Genomic DNA, 20,966 nt, shown 5'->3' with positions numbered 1-20,966 from the left:
TGGTGAGTATGGACTTGGCACCTAGGGTCCTGAGTTGGAGATCATTCTTCTCTTTCTCGGTGATTCCCTTCTACTTTTGTTTCTCTCTCTCTCAGGGATTTTTTTTTTTTTTTTTTTTTGGCTGGTGCAGCATAAGCCTCAGGCTTCCTGGCACCATGTAGCTAATAATAATAATAATAATAATAATAAATTAACCTTTACATATCAGTACACAGCAATAACAATAAAAGAATTTCTTTCTTGCTTACTTGGAATTTTGAAGTTTCAATACAATTCCCATATGTTTCTGGCCATTATCCCTAGCTTCCTGGACTTTTTCTAGAATAAAAAGATCACAACCCATATCATTACAAAAATATTAAAAATATATAAATTGCATGTTATTTAAGAATTTAATTTTTCTACCATGAACTCAACTAACAGTATTATCAAAATAAAATTACAGCTAAAAAAGGAAGAAAAGGTATTAATATAATAATAACCATATGAATTCTGCATTTTTAAAAAACTTTATATATATATATATATATATATAATGACCCAAAAAGCCACTTGATACTTAACTATAATTTCTGAAAGGAAGATTCACACAATCTAGCTGTAAAATAATTATCCACAGATGGAATCTGCTGCAGACGACTAAAACTATTTACTGGCAGACATAATACCATGATATAAGGTGAAAAAAAAAATATACTAATAAACATAATTACTGCCACCGAGGTATAAACCTGGCATATACTGTGATGTATGTATACTGTAATTCTTAAGTGGTCAATAAATGAGTTTTATTTTTGACTTTCTGTTTAGACTTTCCATGACCAGAGCAGTACAAATGCCTGACTAACTCAGAATCTTCATTCTGCTTTATTATGCTACGGTAATCAATTTCCAAAATAGATGATCTGAAAACTGTTGGTAAAATAAGTTTCTATATATCATTCTTCAATATATCTAGGAGCAATAACCTCACTACATGGATATCAGGTACATTAGATTGAATAGCTATGTTTCTGTTTTCAAACACTGGCATAACATTTAAAATAAAAAGGCAAACTACTTTGTACAAGCCAGAAGAAAGCCATAGATTTTCTGCAAGAATGACAAGAAAATAACTAAAGTTATCAGCTTACAAATTTCAAACATTGCACCTGTACATATACGTGTTTTTCAAGTTTGATATCTCAGTCTGTTTAGGATTGCTTTCACTATAAGTTTGCAATTCTGAAGTTCTTCTTCTTGTGGAGCACATTTTTTAATTTTCCTTCTTTCAAAGCTTCTTTTGGATCATGAACTGGATTTGCATCAGTAGCATTTATTAGCGATTACTTGCTGTACATTTCAAGTTTGTAATTCCAAAAAGCGTTCGTATAACTTTTCTAACCACTTCTAACCTCTTCCTTTGCTAGACTTGTCAAAACCTGCCACTGCTACACACACATGCTTCAAAATCTTTTTTACTTTAGAATCATGCTTCGGTTGAAACTATTTAAATCCATCTCTCCTTTTAGCACTTTGCTCTTACTTTTTCTTGCAGAATCCTAGTTAACGATTGATTCAACCACTGCTCATCTCAATTGTCCAAATTATTCCTTTTGCTTCAAAGGTAGTAATTGTACATATATCTGTTCTGATATTCCACCGCAGAGTGAGTAATCTGGAATGTCTTCTTTTCGATCTTCTATAGCTTAAAATCGCTCTACCACATTCTACCAAATTCATCTGTTGCTTCTATGATTCTCCCAATTCAATTAATTACTTACATGAAACTTTCATTTCCTCTCTTTGAAACTTGACTTTCTCCAGACCAACAGTGAGGTAATTTTCCTTGGTGATTTGAATATTTTCAACTCCAGCTGGCTTCTGTTTTCTAGTCACACAAATCTACTTGGTCAAGATGCTGAGGCTTTTGCAATTACAAATGACCTCACACATATTGTTCATTTACCTACCAGAATAACAGATAATCCTAACCACACAGCCAGCCAGCACACTTCATTTTTTTCTTAAAAACAACCCTTATAAATACATGGTTGAGATGAGTGGTCCTCTAGGCACCTCATAAAACAACTTGATCTCTTCTCCAATGGAGCTCTTCTCTTTTGATCAATCCCAACCTCACATTGCTTGGCATTACAAGAATGCAAAATGGGATGAACTGTAAGAATACTTTTCTTCTTTTCCTTCGCTGGATTACTGTTTTAAATCTGATTTCAACATTTACTGAAATTGCGTCAGTGAAATCATTCTTGTAGGGAGGAAATCCTTCATTGCACACTCCACCTTAAAATCTTGTATTTTATCTAAACCTTGGTTTTCCAAAAATCTGTGCTAAGGATCACAATTAGCTTGTATCCAAATCTCCAGATTCATTTTTTCAACTGTTTTTTGTAAATGGGTATCCAGTTTTCTCTCTGACCACTTGCTTACGGCAATTGATGGTAGATGGTTCTCTGTCTTCTAACTCCCCCACTAATGCTGGAGTTTCCCAAGATTCAGCTCCCACTCTTTTCCTATTGTATATTAATAACCATCTTCCATCGACCAGAAATCCTAGCCATAGTTTTAATGATGACAGCACACTGCATTCCACTTCCCAGTTTGAGAAACTTTGCCCTGAACAAACAGCTTCAACTTCTAGAATATCCACTATCAATTCCTTAAATGTTGATCTCCAAGTAATTCTCCAGTGGACACATAACTTAGTTGATGTCAATCCTTCTAAAAATCAGTCCTGTCATATCTTGCAAAAAGATTCTCCTGCTTCTATGCTTATCTTTGATGACACACTGATTTCTAGGCAAAATCATATCTCTATTGGGGATTAGCCTGACTTCTAATCTCTCTTGGCATAAGCACATTACAAATATTGCTTCTCTGCATCAAAAAAACTGAGGTTTCTCTTTCACTCTCAGTGTTACTTTTCTTCTAAATAGCTGTTCACTCTGTACAAACCTCAAATCCACCCTACCACAGAATATAATATTACTCCCACATCTATGGCGGTGCCCCCAAAACCTTTCTCAAGCTTCTAGATTCCATTCAAAAGAGGGACTCCCAGATTCCCTCCACTCACTGTGACACAGACAATGTTTCTGCTGCATGCCCTTTATATGGATACTACCATGGGCACTGTTCTGAATTGGCTTCTATAATTCTTGGCCACTAATCTCTTCCAAAGCAGCCTGAACATGTGCCACAACCAGTCAAAATCCTTTTACTGTCCAACTTCAAACTCAGACAACCAACTTTTCTTCTTCCTCATTTATTCCTTCAACTTCTATTTTCTGGAATAACCTTCCTTACATATTTCCTCAAAATTACAATCTACAGAAATTCAAGGCTAAAGTCAACACGTATCTTCTTTCATCTTCTGATTCTTCAACAAATGCACAGTCATCATCATCAACCATTTTCAATCCACTGAAGGATGAAGGCCTCTCCAGCAACCTTTCCTGTTTTGTAGAATGGCCAACCAATCCACAAACTCTTGAATTTCATCCCTCCATCTCCATTGTTGTCTTCCAAATTTTCTTTTAGCTGCTCTTGGGTCTAATGCAATCATATCTCCTATTGTACCATTCTGTTATTTTCTTAGTCCCTCTGTCTTCATGTCCAAGTCCTTTTCAGCTCTTTAGTTTTTATAAGAATGTTCTTTACTTCAGTTTTCTGCCTACTCCATGAGTTTCTCTTCTTATGCAACAGTCTGATTCCTAACCTAACTTGTTCCATTCTTTGCTGTATAGTTTTCAGCCTTCTCTTCTATTCTTTCGTTATTTTACGTTTCAGACAAATTCGGACATTGCTCCGCAGTATGTGACTATATTTCCTGAATGCTATCCATCCGAAATTTATTCTTCTCTTGACTTCCAGCCATTAATCATTATTACAGATAATTTGTTCAAGATAAGTATATAAATCCACCTTTTCAATTTCTGCTCCTTCAACAATTATATCCCTTCCTGTGGCATACTTGTTCATCATTACTTTTGTTTTAACCATATTCATCTTTAGTGCAAAATCCTTACTAACTCTGCATAACTGATTAAGATTTTTGCCTAATTTTTCGGGTTCATGGCTTATGATCAATCACAATGTCATCTGCAAATTGTAAATGGTTTAGGTACGGTACTCTCCATTCACACTGACTTCTTTCTGTAACCAGTTCAATCATCTGAAACTTCTTCAAGAGCAACAGTAAACTTTGGAGATATTGTATCTCCATGTCAAACTCCTTTCTCAATTTTTTCTTGCTACGTCTTGGTCTAATGTAGCATGCTCATATTAGCATTAGTAGAGGCATTTGATGCAAGAAAGCAAGCTTATGCAGCATCAGCCAAAAAAAAAAAAAAAAAAACCACTTCCACTTCACCCCTCTGTTCGTTCAAAATACCTGTCCAGCTGAGCCTTAAACTTATTTAGGCTATCAACTTCCACGACAAGGGATGGAAGTCTGTTCCACCAACCAACCACCCGCTGGCTAAAGGCAAATTTCCGCACGTCTATCCTACATCTCTTTCTTCAATTTGAATTTATGCCCTCTCAGGTGATTATTCTGAGCGAGAGGAAGAATCCCATCAGCATTGAGCATGCTCAAACCATTCAAGGCTTTATACACCTCTATCAGATCACCTCGCTGGTGCCTAGTCTCCAGACACTGTAATTTGCAAAACTTAAGCCTTTCTTCGTAAGAGCACCCCTTTGTTCCATTCACTAATCTTGTTGCCCTTCTCTGTACTCGTTCCAGCAGCTCTACATCCTTCTTGAAATGAGGCGGCCAGACCTGTATACAGTACTCTAGGTGTGGCCTGACCATTGCCTTATACAAGGGAATAATCACCTCCTTATTCCTGCTAGAAAAATTCCTATATATCATTGACAATACACCATGAGCTACTCTTGCAGCCCGTCTGCACTGCTCAGAGAACTTCATATCTGCCTGCACAATTGCCCCCAAGTCCCTTTCATTCTCTACCACTGTCAGTGTAGTACCACAGAGTTGATACGTTGCTCTGGGGTTGCTCTTTCCCATGTGTAGTACTTTACATTTGTCAATGATAAACTTCATTTGCCACCTCTCAGCCCATCTGCTCAACCTTTCCAGATCCTGTTGCATCAGCATACTGTCAGTAGTGTCCTTGACAACCCTGCCAACCTTTGTATCGTCTGCAAACTTGGCCATTAAGCTTGATATACCATCATCAATATCATTTATGAATACAGAAAACAATAATGGACCCAACACTGAGCCTTGAGGGACTCCACTAATAACATTAGCCCACGACAAGCAGTGTCCATTGATTACCACTCTGTCTTCTCCCCCTCAGCCACCCCTTTATTCACAGCAGCAATTTGCCTCCAATGTCACACTGCTCCAATTTGTGCAGCAGTCTTCCATGTGCAACAGTATCAAAGTTATTCCCTGCATCCAGTTCTTTTGTGACTGCATCATAGTGTCCAATCAAACTGGTCAGGCAAGACTTCCCCTTAACAAAACCATGCTGTGTCCGAGCTATAACTGAAGTCTTGTCTAAATGATCCTGCAGTGCTTCTTTAACTAGTGCCTCCATTAATTTTCCTGGAACAGAAGTTAAACTCACAGGTCTATAATTACTTGTGTCAGCCTTTGATCCTCCTTTGTGAATTGGGGTCACATTTGCACATCTCCAGTCTGTGGGTACCTCCCCTGAGTCCAAGGAAGCTCTCATAATTATGGCTAAGGGTTTGCTTACTTCCTCTGCTGCCTCCTTTAATATAACTGGATAGATCCCATCCACCCCGGGTGCCTTTCTTGTGTTTATCTTCAACAATTTCTCCTCCACTTTACTCTCAGTTATTACAAGATTCTCTAGCTTACTGCTAGAGTTGAATACACCTCTGGCTTTCCCCTCGCTAAATAACTCCTCATGTGTGAATGTAGATGCAAAATATTCATTTAGTTTGTTAGCTACCTGAGCAGGATCATCAACAGTTGACCCACTGATATCAAGTGGACCAATCTGATTCATCCCCCTTCCTTCTATAGTTTACATAAGTAAAGAACTCTTTGCTGTTTTTCTTTGCATCCCTTGCCAAAGATTTCTCGTAATCTGCCTTCGCCTGCCTAACCTCCTTTGTAACTTGGTTACAGATCAACTTGTATCTATCATAGGCTTCTGTGTCATGTGTTAATTTGTATGTATCCCATGCATGTTTCTTCTCTGCCATATGCCTCATCAGTTCATCTGACATCCATTTAGGCCTAAACCTTGAACAATATTTCTTAGTTGGTATGTAAAGCCTAGTAGCTTCCAAGATAAGTTCTTTGAATGCTTCCCATTTTGCATTTGCTGTTGGTAACATCATCAGTTGGTCCCATAGAATTTAAATACTGTCTCAGTCCATCGTAGTCGCCTTTACGAAAGCAATAACCCTTCCCTTTACCCCTAATGGTAGTTACCTCTTTGAGTAAATCCCACTTCAGCACACTGTGATCACTGCCACCTAGTGGTTCATTTATCTGCAGATTCTTAATGCATGAAGAATCACTGCTGATAATCAAATCAAGAGTATTCCTCCCTCTAGTTGCCTCCCGAACATGCTGATGTAGAAAACAATCATCCAATAAATCCACAAAAGCCTTGCTAGTGTGTGAGTGACCAGTCCCCAAATTCCAGTCAATATCTGGGAAATTAAAATCTCCCATTATAAGACTCTCTGATTTACTGGCCCACTATTTCCTGTACAGTTTCTTATTGTACTCAGAGTCATTAGGCCCTATAACGACTCTCAATTTTGATCTCCCAATGCTTATGTCACACCAAACTGACTCGACACTGCACTGTCCAGCGATGTTGACTGGCTTCACTTCCTTGGATTTTGTGTGTTTCTTAACTAATAGCATAACCCCTCCTCCCTTCCTATCCTGTCTATCCTTTCTGTAGACATTGTACTCCCCAAATTCCAGTTCTGCATTCGTTATATCTGTGTGACACCACGTCCCTGAAATCCCAACAATATCTGCCTTTGATGTTTTGAGCAATACCTCAAATTCATCAAATTTATTTACTAAACTCCTAGCATTGGTGTACATGGAAGTATACATGCACCTGCTCTTCCTCTTAGCCACCCTAACACAACCCATGTGTTCACTTGTACCCCCATGATTCCCAGCAGTCTCTGAAATATCCTGCATCTTATTTTCCAGGCTGCTGCTCATTCCAATAGAAGGAGTGCAAGAATCACTTTCTCCTCTGCCAGTGACTACTGTTAATCTATTAGTCCTTGTATCCCCCCCAATCTAGCAGTTTTCCGACCCACCTAACACAGCCTCGATAGAATGAGCAAACATTCTTGCACCCTTTCTATTTAAGTGTATCCCATCCCTGTAGAAACAGTCTCTCCTGTTAACAAGTACAGACCAGGCTGAAAAAAAATTCTACCGCTTGAGCCCTGCACAATCTTTCCAGGGCCGAATTGATCGACAGGGCTCTCATCATATACTCCCACCTATCGTGTCTGGGCAGAATTGCAGACACTTTCAAATTCAACCCTAATTCACGGCAATCCTAGAGACTTTCCAGTTGCTCAGTTGGACAGTGTAGTAAACCTTCAGAGTCACCTTACAATACTAATACTGAGAACAAGCTGCTTTTGTTCTGATGATTTTTTATATATATATATATATTTTTTTTTTTTTTTTTTTTTTTTTTATTTATTACAAAAGGTCACCACCATGAGATACAGCTTGAAATCACTTTGATTAGTGCTATCTTTAGCAATTTAGATTTAGCAATTTCAGCACAAAAATTAATAAGATAACAGCCTATTAACACCAAATACTCAGTAACATCTTTTAACCTTTCTTAATCTAGTTTTTAGGCACTACCATAAAAGGAGCATTATCAATGCTAAGTGCCAGACAGATTTTTAAAGAAATCCTAGAGACTTTCCGGTTGCTCAGTTGTATAGTGTTGTAACCTTTAGAGTCACCTTACAATACTAATACTGAGAGCAAGCTGCTTTGGATCTGATAATTTTTCTTTTTTTTATTATTATTGTTGTTGTTGTTGTTCGGTTTAACGACACAAGGGCTACTACGGCCAAATTGTGTCTCCTAATCGTTAATTTACAAAAAAACGTATTGCTAGAGAGATTAAATTATATACTTCTGTACAAACCAATATGTTTTAGATATAATAAAAGTTCTTCAATATTTGCTTCATTTCCTAAGATGCGAGATAAATCAGGTGATATATTCAATTTAGAGAGAGACTGAAAAGTGTTTGACCGGATGGTTGAATGCAAGGGACAATCAACCAGAAAATGACGGACTGTAAGTTGCGTCTGACAGGATGAGCACTGTGGTGGACTTTCTCCAAATAATAGGAAGAGATGAGTATGGTGAGTGTGTCCAATTCTCAGTCTTGCCAGTACTACTTCCTCTCGTCTGTTTCTTCGGAAGCCAGACAGCCACAGCTTTGGGTCTTCTTTTATTTGGTATAGTTTATTGTTTTTGTCACTTTTCCAGGTCTGTGACCATTTATTGTAGCAGGCTTTGCGTATGACAGACTTAAAATCAGAGAAAGGAACCTGAGGATGTTGTGAGAGAGCGGTTTCCGGATGTTTAGCGGCAAAGTCAGCACTTTCATTTCCCGGAATGCCTGAGTGGCCAGGGATCCAGCAAAATCTGACTGACTGATTGGACACACTGCAAACGAATAGCTGGGAATGAATCTGTTGCAATGTAGGGTGAGAAATGGAGGAATTCTTCCTTATGGCAGAGACAGCACTAAGAGAATCTGTGTAAATTATGGCAGATGAGATGGAAAGCTCAATTATCTTATTAAGCGCTAACTTAATGGCATATAATTCGGCTGTGAAGACGCTGCAGGCAAGCGGTAGTGTGGCTGAAATTGTACATAAAGGGAAAACTGCAGCAGCACCTACCATACTCTCAGTTTTGGAACCATCCGTATAAATTTTACAGGCATGGTTGTTCATAGCATGAGCTGAATGTAACTGTCTGATATTGCAGGAAGGTATATTTTTCCCCCACTGGAGGAAGTATGTATCTTGAGAGACAGACACATATGTCCAAGGAGCAACAGGTGTAGTTGTGTCTTGGAAAATTTCATTTAAATTGATATTCCAAGTCTGAACAATCTCTTTTATCCTGATAGATGCGGGTCTATTTTCATTTGGTTTGCTCTCATAGAAGGCGTCCCAATGAGTATTATAGAGATACTCCCAACTTGGGTGCGATGGTAGACTCTGGATCTTAGCAGCGTAGCGAAGCAATAGTGTTTTTCTACGCAGATGTAATGGGGGATCATGCGCTTCAATATATAGACTTTGGATAGGAGAAGTCCTGAAAGCTCCCAGCGCAGTCCTCAGAGCACTGTGGTGGATCATATTTAGCCGTTTTAAAGTAGTGCTCCTGGCAGAGTCGTACACTGGACAACCATAATCTAATCGTGAACGGATTAAACTTCTATAAAGATGCAACAAAGTACAGCGATCAGCTCCCCATGACATAGATGAGACCGAACGAAGTATATTTAAATGCTTTAAACAAGAAGTTCTCAAATAACTGATGTGAGCTTGGAAATTTAGTTTGCGGTCTAGCAATAGTCCAAGAAATTTAACGGTATTAACAATTGGGATTGGAGTATTGTTTATTTGTAGTTCAGGTTCCGGATGGAGAGCTCGCTTCTTGCAAAAGTGAGTGACAGTGCATTTCTTTTCTGACAATCTGTAACCGTTCCGTGAAGTCCAGGCCTCTATTTTGGTTATGGCTAGTTGTAGCTGCCGTTCAATGGTATTCATACTTTGAGATTGACAGGAAATGGTAAGATCATCTGCATACATATAAGTTTGAACAGTTTTTGGGATATCTCGTGTCATTGTGCTAACTCGGATTGAAAACAGTGTTGGACTGAGTATTGATCCCTGCGGAACTCCCTCTTCCTGTATGTGAGATGTAGAGAGGACGTTTTTGTATCGGACTTGAAAAGAGCGCAATTGCAGGAAATTTTGAATTGTTTCCGGCAAATGGCCCCGAAGCCCCAGATGGTAAAGGTCCCTAATAATACCATGACGCCATGTTGTATCAAATGCCTTTTCAAGATCTAAATTGACCATGACTAGATGTTGTTTCATGACAAAGGCATTGCGGATATGAGATTCGGCTTTGATAAGCACGTCCAGTGTTGATCTATTTTTCCGAAAGCCATATTGTTGTTCTGGAAGGAGATTCTCTGATTGCAGGATGTAGGTGAGCCTAGTATGAACCATCCTTTCGAAAGTTTTTCCCATGCAGCTCGTAAGAGATATTGGCCTGTAATTTTCAACACAGGAAGGATCTTTTCCTGGTTTTGGTAAGGCGATAACGAACGAATGGCGCCATGAAGAAGGATAGGCATTTTCGGTGAAGATCCGATTATAAAAAATTAATAGAGTTCTCAAGTCTTCATCAAGTAAATGCTTTAGCATAATGTAATGAACTCCATCTGGACCTGCAGCGCTATTGGAAGATCTGTTTAATGATTCTTGAAGTTCTATTAATGTAAACGGTTGGTTGTACGGCAGTGAGCGGCGCGTGAAGAAGTTGATTTTATATCGTTCCGCACCTGCTTTGATGTTCTGGAAGGTGGACGCATAGGTGGCAGAAGCTGATATTTTTGCAAATGATTCTGCTAATGCATTTGCAACTTCTTCAGGAGTAGAAATGTCTTTCCCTCTCCAATGAAGTATCGGAGAGGGCAGCCGAGTAAATTTGCCATTTAATGCCTGTATTCTTTTCCAGATGACTCGTGTATCCGTGTCTTTGGTAATGGTTGAGGCAAAAGCAATCCAAGAATCCCGTTTCGCTTTCCGCCTAACTTGTCTAGCTTTCGCTTTGAGTTTTTTATAAGCAATTAGGTTACTAGTGGTGGGATACTTACGGAAATTATTCCAAGCACGGTTTTTTTCCTGTTTGGCAATTGAACACTCTGTATTCCACCAGTTATTTCTGTGTTTGTGATAAGGTGTGGATTTTGGAATGGAACCTTTAGCTGCAGTGAGAATCTGATTGATTATATAAGTATTTACTTCATCAATATGTTGCCTTTGAACATAACATCTGTCTAAGAGTATTTTTGCAGAATACCCTCCCCAGTTTGCCTTTTTAAACTGCCAGTTGGATCGTTGAACAGGATTCGGAGTTACTCTTGTTTGTAGTGAGCAAATAATTGGAAAGTGATCACTGTTAAAGGGATCGGTTAAAACTGACCATGTCATGATTGGAAAGATAGATGGTGAACAAATTGACAAGTCTATTGCAGAAACAGATCCTGTTGCTAGGTGTATGTAAGTAGGAGATCCAGAATTTAATAAATTAAGATCATTATTGTTCATGAATTCCTCCATCAATTTGCCTCTTCTATCCATTGTAGTAGACCCCCACAATGGATGATGTCCATTAAAGTCACCAAAGAGACAAATTGGAGTTGGGAGTTGTGAAATCAGGCTGTCAAGTTCTGAATGCGGAAATGGTAGAGATGGTGAAATATAGATGGAAACAAGGGTAACTGAAATACCAACTGCAATACGAGCTGCGACAACTTCTAAAGTGGTTCTCAATTGGATCGGCCTGGATGGAATGTCGGAGTTAACAAGAATAGCTACTCCGCCACGAGCAGGAGAGTTTGCACTCCTATCTCGTCTGTACATCACATAATTTGAAAATTTTGGTGAAATTTGGGGTGACAAGAAAGTTTCCTGTAGGCATACACCTATGGGATTGAATTGAGCTAGTAAATCCCTTAAGTCATCAGAATGACTACTTAGTCCTCTGCAGTTCCATTGTATGATGTTATACATTATTTAGATTTAGCTGAGGATGATTCGTCTGACTGTTTTTTGTTCGTGGGACATTTCTTCCGGTCTTTTTTTGGGAATGTGGGGCGTCCAATATCCATGGTGTCATCTGCATGGAGTTCTAGAATGGGCTCCTCGTTACTTAGCAGCTCATCTACATCCATATTATTGGTAGGCGATTCCATTTTTTTTGAGACTGAGTGAGATTTTAATTGTTCTTTTTCAACTGAGACTAATGGGGTATGAGTAGGAATACTGATTGGAGTATTTGTGGCTTCGCTAGTTTTTTTCGGAGGATTATCTTTTTTAGAGGTTGAAAGTGTAACTTTAAGCCAATTCGCTAGAGAGGTATTAGGCGGAACTGATACATCCGTTTGAGCTGCAGTAGAAACAAAGTTTCTAGTTCGAGCGGCATAAGAACGACCACTAGGCATGGTCGACATAACTTGTCTACGTGCCTCAGGAAACGTGACTTTATTTTCAATTTTGTATTTTTGTATTTTCTTTCCTGTTATCCATAGCTCACAAGTTTTGGAAAAGGCTGGATGGCTTCCTTTGCAATTTGGACAAACAGGAGTTTTGACTGAACAATCCGCTTGGGTGTGTTCTTTAGAGCCACAGATGGGACATGTGGCTTCCCCGCGACAAGCCTGCTGGGAATGGCCGTATTTCTGACATTTAAAGCAACGAACAGGATTCGGGATGTATGGTCGAATCCGGCAGTTTAAATAACCAGCTTTAATTGAGGATGGTAAGTCTGGAGTGCTAAATGTCAGAATGATGGATCTTGTTGGAGTAAGATTTCCATCTTTTTTCGTCATGATCCGTTTTACATTTACTACTTTCTGACTGCTGAGTTCTTGGAGTAGTTCTTCTTCGGAGACTGTAATTAGGTCCCACTCGCTGATGACACCTTTTGATGAATTTAGAGTTTTGTGGGGAGTAATTTCTACTGTCAACCCACCAAATGTTGTTGTTTTTAACAGCCGCTCAGAATGTTTAGAGGTGGCTGTTTCAATCAGAAGGTCTCCGGATTGCAGTCTTTTAACCATTTTTGGTGATCCAGCAATTGACTCCAAGATTTTCTGAATTAAGAATGGTGACAACTTACCCACAGGTTGGGCAGATAGGGAATGGATCACCAGGAAGTTTGGGCAATCGTCATGACATTCTGCTTCTCTTCGCAGTCTTTTAGGTTGACTTGAGTCATGGTCAGGTTTAGAATCTTCCGCTCTTGAGCTCAAAGGCTCTAAGTTTGGATAATGATTTTTATCCATGATCGCTCCTTTTTGCCCTGGGGGTTTGCCTTTACCACCCAGGTTACCGGCCCCGCCACGGGGAGGCAGGAGCAGTGCCGCTTGGTGGCCAAGCGTAGAGTTAGTAAGTTAGTACGGCTAGCTAAATTAAAGAAAAAGGTACTTGCCTTCTTCTGGGCTCTCTTCTTAGTGTTTTTAAGTAAGTAGAGCTACTTAACAGAAAATTTTAATTCTAAGAGAAAAACAAGGAAAACTCTGTCACTTGGAGGAAAATCGCTTTATACACACGCAAGAATCGCTTGGCCACGGAAACGCTTGGCACCCGGGGCCTTTTATTATTATTTTTTTTTTTTTTTTTTTTTTTTTTATTACAAAACGTCACCACAATGAAATACAGTTTGAAATCACTCTGATTACTGCTACCTGTAGCAATAAAAAAGGACCCAATTTTCAGCCATCAATCATTACCTCTTTTTTACCTATCCATGCAAATTTACTAAAAATACCTGTTGTTTTTGTTCTTCTTCAACTGTATATTTTTTTTTTTTTTTTTTTACTGTTTCACTATTGGGAAACATTGTTACAAATGTCTAGTCCCCCATAAAAATAGTGTAGTGGGTTTTCTGCTCATTTTCTAGATGAGCAGAAAACCCACTACACTATTATTATGAGGAGACTTCAATACTAAGGTTGGAAAACAGCGTAGAAAGAGGAACTATAGGGAATTTTGGAATGGTGAAAGAAATGAATGAGGAGAAACACTTCTGGAATTTGCAGTATCTCAAGGATTGTCAGTAATGTACACTTTTTTCAAGAAAGGGGTGAACAAAAAGTGGACATGGAAGAGTCCAAATGGATTAACAACTAATGAAATCGACTTCATCCACACTAACAGAAGATATATCGTGAATGATGTTACCATCCCGAATAAGGTAAATGTTGGAAGTGATCACAGAGCGGTAAGATGTACACTTGATATAGATGTACTGACTCAAGTAAATAATACAAAGGTCTTTGAGAAAACAGAAGAAGGGAAAAAGCAGTATGTACTGGAACTTAAGAATAAGTTTGAGCTTCTGCAGACTGCTCAGGACCAAGATATCGACGAGGAATATTACAACTTTCTGAAAGTGATAAGGCCCAAGAAACCTATAGGGAAAAAGAAATCCAAAGAAGAAAAAATTAGTCAAGAACACTTGTTATGATGAACCGAAGGCAACAAATGAAGAGCAAGATAAACACTGACAAGGAGAAAATTGAGTATACTGAGTTATGCAACGCCATTAGAAAGAGACTCAGAGAGGACATAAGAAAATTTAACACAAGAAAAGTAGAACAAGCATTAAGGAAAATCAAAGGACTTAAATCAGCAGCCATGAGCAGTAATACAGAAAGACAAATTACTGAAGAACAGCGATAGTGTACTTATAAATAGCAGAGAATGCATAATTCAAATAGCAGACGACTACTATAGAGAATTATACAAGGAGCAGGGGAATGATGCCAGCAGTGGGGAAGATGGATTGCAAAGTAGCAACACATACGACATACCCAATATTCTTCCTGATGAGGTAGAACATGCATTGAAGAAAATGAAGAATCAAAAAGCCTCGGGGGAAGATGAAGTTATTGTAGAGTTGTTAAAATTGGGAGGAAGAGACATAACACAAAAACTGGCAAGGCTTTTCACAAAGTGCATTAGAAAAGGTGTGATGCCTAAGCAGTGGAATAATGCAATCATAGTTTTGCTGCATAAGAAAGGAGATAAATCAGAAATTGGAAATTATAGACCAATTAGCTTGTTATCCCACATCTACAAGTTGTTCACAAGGGTCATTACTAACAGATCAGAAAGAATACTTGATGAGAATCAACCGAAAGAGCAAGCTGGCTTTAGGACAGGATTCTCAACTATGGATCACCTTCACGTAATATCACAGCTAATGGAGAAAACAAATGAATATAAAACACCATTATGTCTGGCATTTGTGGATTATGAAAAGGCATTTGACTCCCTACAGCATAAGGCAATGTTTCGGGCACTGGAAAGACAAGGCATAGATACCCCATATATTATGATTTTGAAGAAAATATATGAGAATGCTACCTCCGTTATTAGACTAGACAAAGACAGTAGAAAATTTAAAATCAAGAAAGGAGTTCGACAAGGAGACCCAATATCTCCGAAGTTGTTTACTGCTGCCCTTGAAGAAGATTAGACTGGTTACAGAAAGGAATCAATGTGAACGGAGAGTACCTAAACCATTTACGATTTGCAGATGACATTGTGGTCACAAGCCACGATCCCAAAGAATTAGAGGAAAATCTTAATCAGTTATGCACAGTTATTAAGGATTTTGGACTAAAGATGAATATGGCTAAAACAAAAGTAATGATGAACAAGTATGCCACAGAAAGGGACATAATGATTGAAGGAGCAGTAATTGAAAAGGTGGAGTCATATACTTATCTGGGACAAGTTATAGCTGTAATAATGATAAATGGCTGGAAGTCAAGAGAAGAATAAATTTTGGATGGATAGCATTCAGGAAATATAGTCACATACTGAAGAGCAATGTATGTATGAAGGTGATCCATAGTTGAGAATCCTGTCCTAAAGCCAGCTTGCTCTTTTGGTTGATTCTTATCAAGTATTCTTTCTAATCTATTAGTAATGACCCTTGTGAACAACTTGTAGATGTGGGACAAGTTAATTGGTCTATAATTTCCAATTTATGTTGTTGTTGTTGGTGGTGGTGTAGATGTTTATCGGTACAAGGGAAACTTAGGCCAAAATGTGCCTATTCTGGTATTTGGATAGATGCTGGAAATTTGCTTTATTTGATTTTAGAAATATTCATATAGTCTTGTTTGTTTAAGATAAGCAAATAGCTCGTCCAAATTAGCATCGTTTCCCAACAGGTGGGTTAGTGATAAGGGTTCTTGTATTTGCGTCAGAGAGCGGAAAGTATGGTTTTTGATGTGAGAATGAATTGAATAGTCTATGAGAATATGCTGGACTGTAAGTTGTGATGAACAATGTGTGCATATAGGAGGATCGTCACCTGTGAGCAGGAACAAGTGGGTCAGGCGTAGGTGTGTGCCCATGCGAAGTCTTGCCAGTATTACCTCTTCGTGCCTATTTCGCCTGTAGCTGGAGTTCACGGTTGTGGTTCACATTTAATTTCAAACAATTTATTGTTCACATGGGTCTTCCAGATGTTTAACCACTGGTCTCTACAGATATGTCGGATATGTGTTAGTAAACCTATATAGGATACTTAGTAAAATGGATGTTTGCTGCCTCGTCTGCTGTTCCATTACCTATGATGCCAGCATGCCCTGAAATCCAACAGAAGCTTAGAGTATGATTCCTATTCCATAAACGATTTAGACCAGACTGTATTTCTTTTACTACGGGATGTGAAGTTGAGAATTTATTACTTATTGCGGACAGCACATTTATGGAGTCTGTATATATTAACCTACTGGTGTTGAGATGAATATTGATATTGTCAATAGCTAGCTGGATTGCATACAGTTCTACAGTATAGCTGTTGCATTCAGTCGGGAGAGATACAGACACTGTGAACGAGGGAAAAACTGCTGCAGCACAATACAGTGCCATCTGATTTTGAGCCATTAGTATATATTATGCAGTTCTGTGCATTGTTATAAGCATGCCCTTCGTGCCGTTGTTTGATGTTACAGTTTTCCAGGAACTTTTTCCCCCATTGTTGGAAATATGTGTCACAGTAAGGTAGGTTTGTGGACTAGAGTGGAGCGGGTATTTTAGTTTCTTTGAGTGTGTTTTCAAAATGTACATTCCAGAAGTGAATCAACTCTTGTAGTCGAACACCAGTGGGTTTATTATAAAATGTTATCCATTCAGGATTGAAGAGTAGCAGTTGATTGGGATGATCTCGAAGGCTTTTAAGTCTGGCTGCATAGGTGAGTAGTAACATTTTCCTCCTGAGGTGGAGTGGAGGTTTGTTTGCCTCTATATAGAGACTTTGGACAGGGGAAGTTCAGAAGGGCCCAAAAGCATGTGAAGAGCAGTGTTGTATGGTATTTAGTCTTGTAAGCACACTTTTCCTGGCTGAGTCATAGACGATTGCACCATAATCTAGACACGCCCTGATGAGAGAGCGATACAAGTGCAGGAGAGCAGAGATATGGCAGAGATAGCTCTAAGTATATCGAGTTTTTTCAAACAAATGGTTCTAAGATAACTTATATGCATGTTCTAAGATAACTTATAAACTGTAGCTTTGTCTCTCAATGGTATTAATTTTTGATGAATGGCATGTAGCAAGATCGTCAGCATACATATATATCTCTACAGTTCTAAGAATATTCTGCATCATGGTGTTTAGCCTAATTGCAAAGAGGGTAGCACTAAGTATGGACCCTTGGGACACCCCTTCTTCCTGGATAAAACATTGTGACAGTACATTCTGGTGATGAACTTGAAAGGTTCTATGCTTAAGAAAATTCTGAATGAATTGTGGTAAGTGTCCTCTCAACCCCATGGAATAGAGCTCTCGAATAATGCCATACCTCCATGTGGTATCAAAAGCTTTTTCGATGTCTAGACTGACCATCACTAGATGTTGATTTTTAACGTAAGCGTTGCGAATATTGGTTTCAGCTCTTATCATAAGATCAAAGCAGGATCTGTTTTGGCGGAAACTATACTGGTTGCAATTTAACAGCATTTTACTTTCAAGGATCCATTTTAGTCTGCTGTATATCATTTTTTGAGTGTTTTACTGAGACAGCTGGTGAGAGAAATTGGTCAGTAGTTTTGTGGAACTGATTGATCCTTCCCCGGTTTAGGAAAAGCAAGAATTACTGCGTGATGCCATGAGGAAGGATAAACACATTCAAGGAAAATCCGATTACAGATTACTAGTAATAATTTTAAAGATGTGTTATTGAGTTGTTTGAGCATTATGTAATAGATTCTGTCTGGTCCTGCTGCACTGTTTGCTGATCTGTTTAGGACTTCTTGGAGTTCAGTTAAGTTGAAGGGCTGATTATAAGAAAGAGGTCGTGTGGTATTAAAATTTATTTTATATTTTTCTGCTGGTGTTTTAATTTTCAGGTTTGGTTTGGTTTGATTTGGTTTTTTATGGCGCATTGGCAGCTAAGGCCATAATGCACCAAGTCAATAATTTTCAGGAATGAATTGTCATATGTAGATGCTGCTGATATTTTACTAAAAGTTTCTCCAAGGAAATTGCCTATTTCTTTAGGGGAGGACAGTTCTCATCCATTTCTAATCACGATTGGAGCAGTAAATGGAATGTATTTATTATTTAATTGTTGGATTTTTTTCCATATTATCCAACTGCTGGTGTCCTTCATGATGGCAATGGCAAATTTTATCCAGGAGTCTTTTTTTACTTTTCTTCTTATTTGTCTTGCCCTTGCTTTTTGTTTTTTATATAATGAGGTTGGCTGTTGTGGGGAACCTACGAAACTGATTCCAGGCTTTATTTTTCTCTCTTTTGGCACTATCACAAGCCTCATTCCACCAGTGTTTTGCATATGTGTTAGTCTGCAGAGGATTGAGGAATTGTTTCAGAAGCTGCTGCCAGAATATTTGTGGTAATGTGCTCAGTGACTTTGTCTATAGATTATGATTTTATAAAATGATCATCAAAATACACACAGATTGAGTATTTTGCCCAATTTGCTTTTGAGAACTTCCATTTTACTCTGTAGTCGGGACAGTGGGATTGTTTTGTTTGAATTTTGCACATAATTGGAAGATGATCGCTGTTGTGTGGTGGATCTTCTAAGATTGACTACTCCACACTGGGGAACAGTATGGGAGAGCAGATGGACAGGTAAATTGCTGAGGTGGATCCTGTGGGAAGATGAATATAAGTGTGATGGCCAGTATTTAATAAGGTTAACTGCTGTTGGTTCGGTAAGGTCTCAATCAGATGTCCTCTTTGATCCAAGTGGGAAGATCCCCACAATGGGTGATGCCCATTGAAGTCACTGAAGAGACAGAAGGGTGTTGGCACTTGAAGTACAAGATCTTCTAGTTCTTTTAGTGTGACGGGACTGTTTGGTGGAAGGTATATTAAAATTAGTGTTAGTGTTATTCCAAGAGCCACATGCACAGCAACAGCTTCCAAGTGGATCAGTAGAGAGTTAATTCAAGAGAGAATTTTAGAGTTAACTAACATCACCACCCCTCCATGTGCAGATTTTGCAGTATTCCTGTCTTTCCTATACATTGTGAAGTTTTTGATTGAGAGAGTTACTTGAGGCGTTAAATTAAGTTTCTTGTAAACCAACTATCATTGGATTATATCTATTAATCAGGTCATATAAGTTGTCTGTATTGGCATGCATGCCTCTACAATTCCATTGAAGTATGTGCTGCATTACACGGTTTTTGGAGTTGTGTTTTGATCTGTCTGTTTTTTTTGAGCAGTTTGTTTGTATCGTTCAGTTTTCTGTCTATCTTTTTTCCAGAATACTGGGGGGGGGGGGGTTCTTGGTCTGGATATGATCTGTTGGTGCTGATTTATCTGCTTTTTCTAGTAGATGCAGGTATATTAGGTGGAACGGAAATTGGAGTAGTACTTTCTTGTTAACGTTGTTTGGCAGGTTGCGGCTTAACATTAAGCACGGACCTGGCCCAATCGGCAATAAATTGGAGGGACTGAGATGTCAGTCTGAGTAGCAATAGAAACACTCTGTTGAGCTGCTTGTGCATATGTGCATTTCGGCATAAATTGCATGATGTGCTTTTTGGCTTCCTGGTATGTTACCTTGTTTTCTGTTTTGTATATTTTTTCCCACTTTCCACATTTCACAATTTTTTCAATATGCCAGATTTGCCACCTTTGCAATTGGGGCAGGTGAAGGCAGTTATAGTACAGTCAGCTTGGGTGTGTTCTGTTGAACCACAATTTGGGTATATCATAGTGCCACAGCATGCCTGGGAGTGTCCATATTTCTGGCACTTATAACACCTGATGGTTGTTTGTTGTTTGTTATTTGGTTTTTAGGAGCATTAGCAACTAAGGCCATACTGCTCCGGGATATGCAGTGGTCATTCTCTGACCTTTCTGCATCCTCCGTATTTGGTGGGGACGGGCTCGAACCCCGGTCTAATCAAGAAGCGCATGCTACGCACTGCTGCTCCTTCCCACCTGGCTACGGAGGCGCCTAACATCCGATGGGATTCAGTATATATGGACATATGCAACAATTTAGATACCCTGCTTTAATTGTTGTTGGTAAATTTGGGGTACCGAAAGTCAGTATTATGTTACATGTAGGCATTAATTCCCCACCTTTCCTGATTAATATTCTCTTTGATCAGCCAACTCTTGCACAATTTTTTCCTCTGAGATGTTAATGAGGTCCCACTCTGCTATAACTCATTTGGAGGTATTCAGAGTGGCATGTGCTGTAATTTTCACTGGTATTCCACCAAAGGTGGTCAGTTTCATTAATCTTTCTGAATGATTTGGTTTTATTGTTTCTACCAGCTGATCTCCACACTGTACACTTTTTACCATCTTTAGGGTTTCTTCAGCATTTTCCAAACATTTCTGAATTAGAAATGGGCATAATTTGCTCACTGGATAGTCCAACAGTGAATGTATAAGGAGAAAGGCTGGGTGAACTTGCTGACATGGATCTCTTTTTTTTTTGCCTTTTATTTTGATAATGGTCATGATCAAATTGGTCCATATCTCAATGGATCAAGTGGAGAAAGGCTTCTTTCTCCATTTTATACCCCTTTTGGGCCTGAGGGTTGGTTTTATCACTCAGATTACCAGCCCCACCACAGGGAAACAGGAGTGATGCCACGAGTGGCCAAGCGGTTAGGTTAGT

The 20,966-nt window shown here is 38.8% G+C and overlaps 1 protein-coding gene across 1 annotated transcript in view; it reads right to left on the bottom strand.

The window, feature by feature from the left end:
- LOC150089342 (SURP and G-patch domain-containing protein 1-like) overlaps positions 1 to 20,966 on the bottom strand; it is a 306,779-nt gene that overhangs the window by 240,531 nt on the left and 45,282 nt on the right. The window contains exon 3 of the mRNA XM_090368518.1: positions 249 to 318. Coding sequence (XP_090224644.1) covers positions 249 to 318 — 70 coding nt within the window. The remainder of the gene's footprint in view (positions 1 to 248; positions 319 to 20,966) is intronic.

This window comes from Mastigoproctus giganteus, chromosome 2 (genome assembly GCF_048544385.1).
Source record: "Mastigoproctus giganteus isolate SK-2022 chromosome 2, ASM4854438v1, whole genome shotgun sequence".
Classification (NCBI taxonomy): Eukaryota; Metazoa; Arthropoda; class Arachnida; order Uropygi; family Thelyphonidae; genus Mastigoproctus; species Mastigoproctus giganteus.
This window is presented reverse-complemented; position numbering and strand designations above follow the sequence as displayed.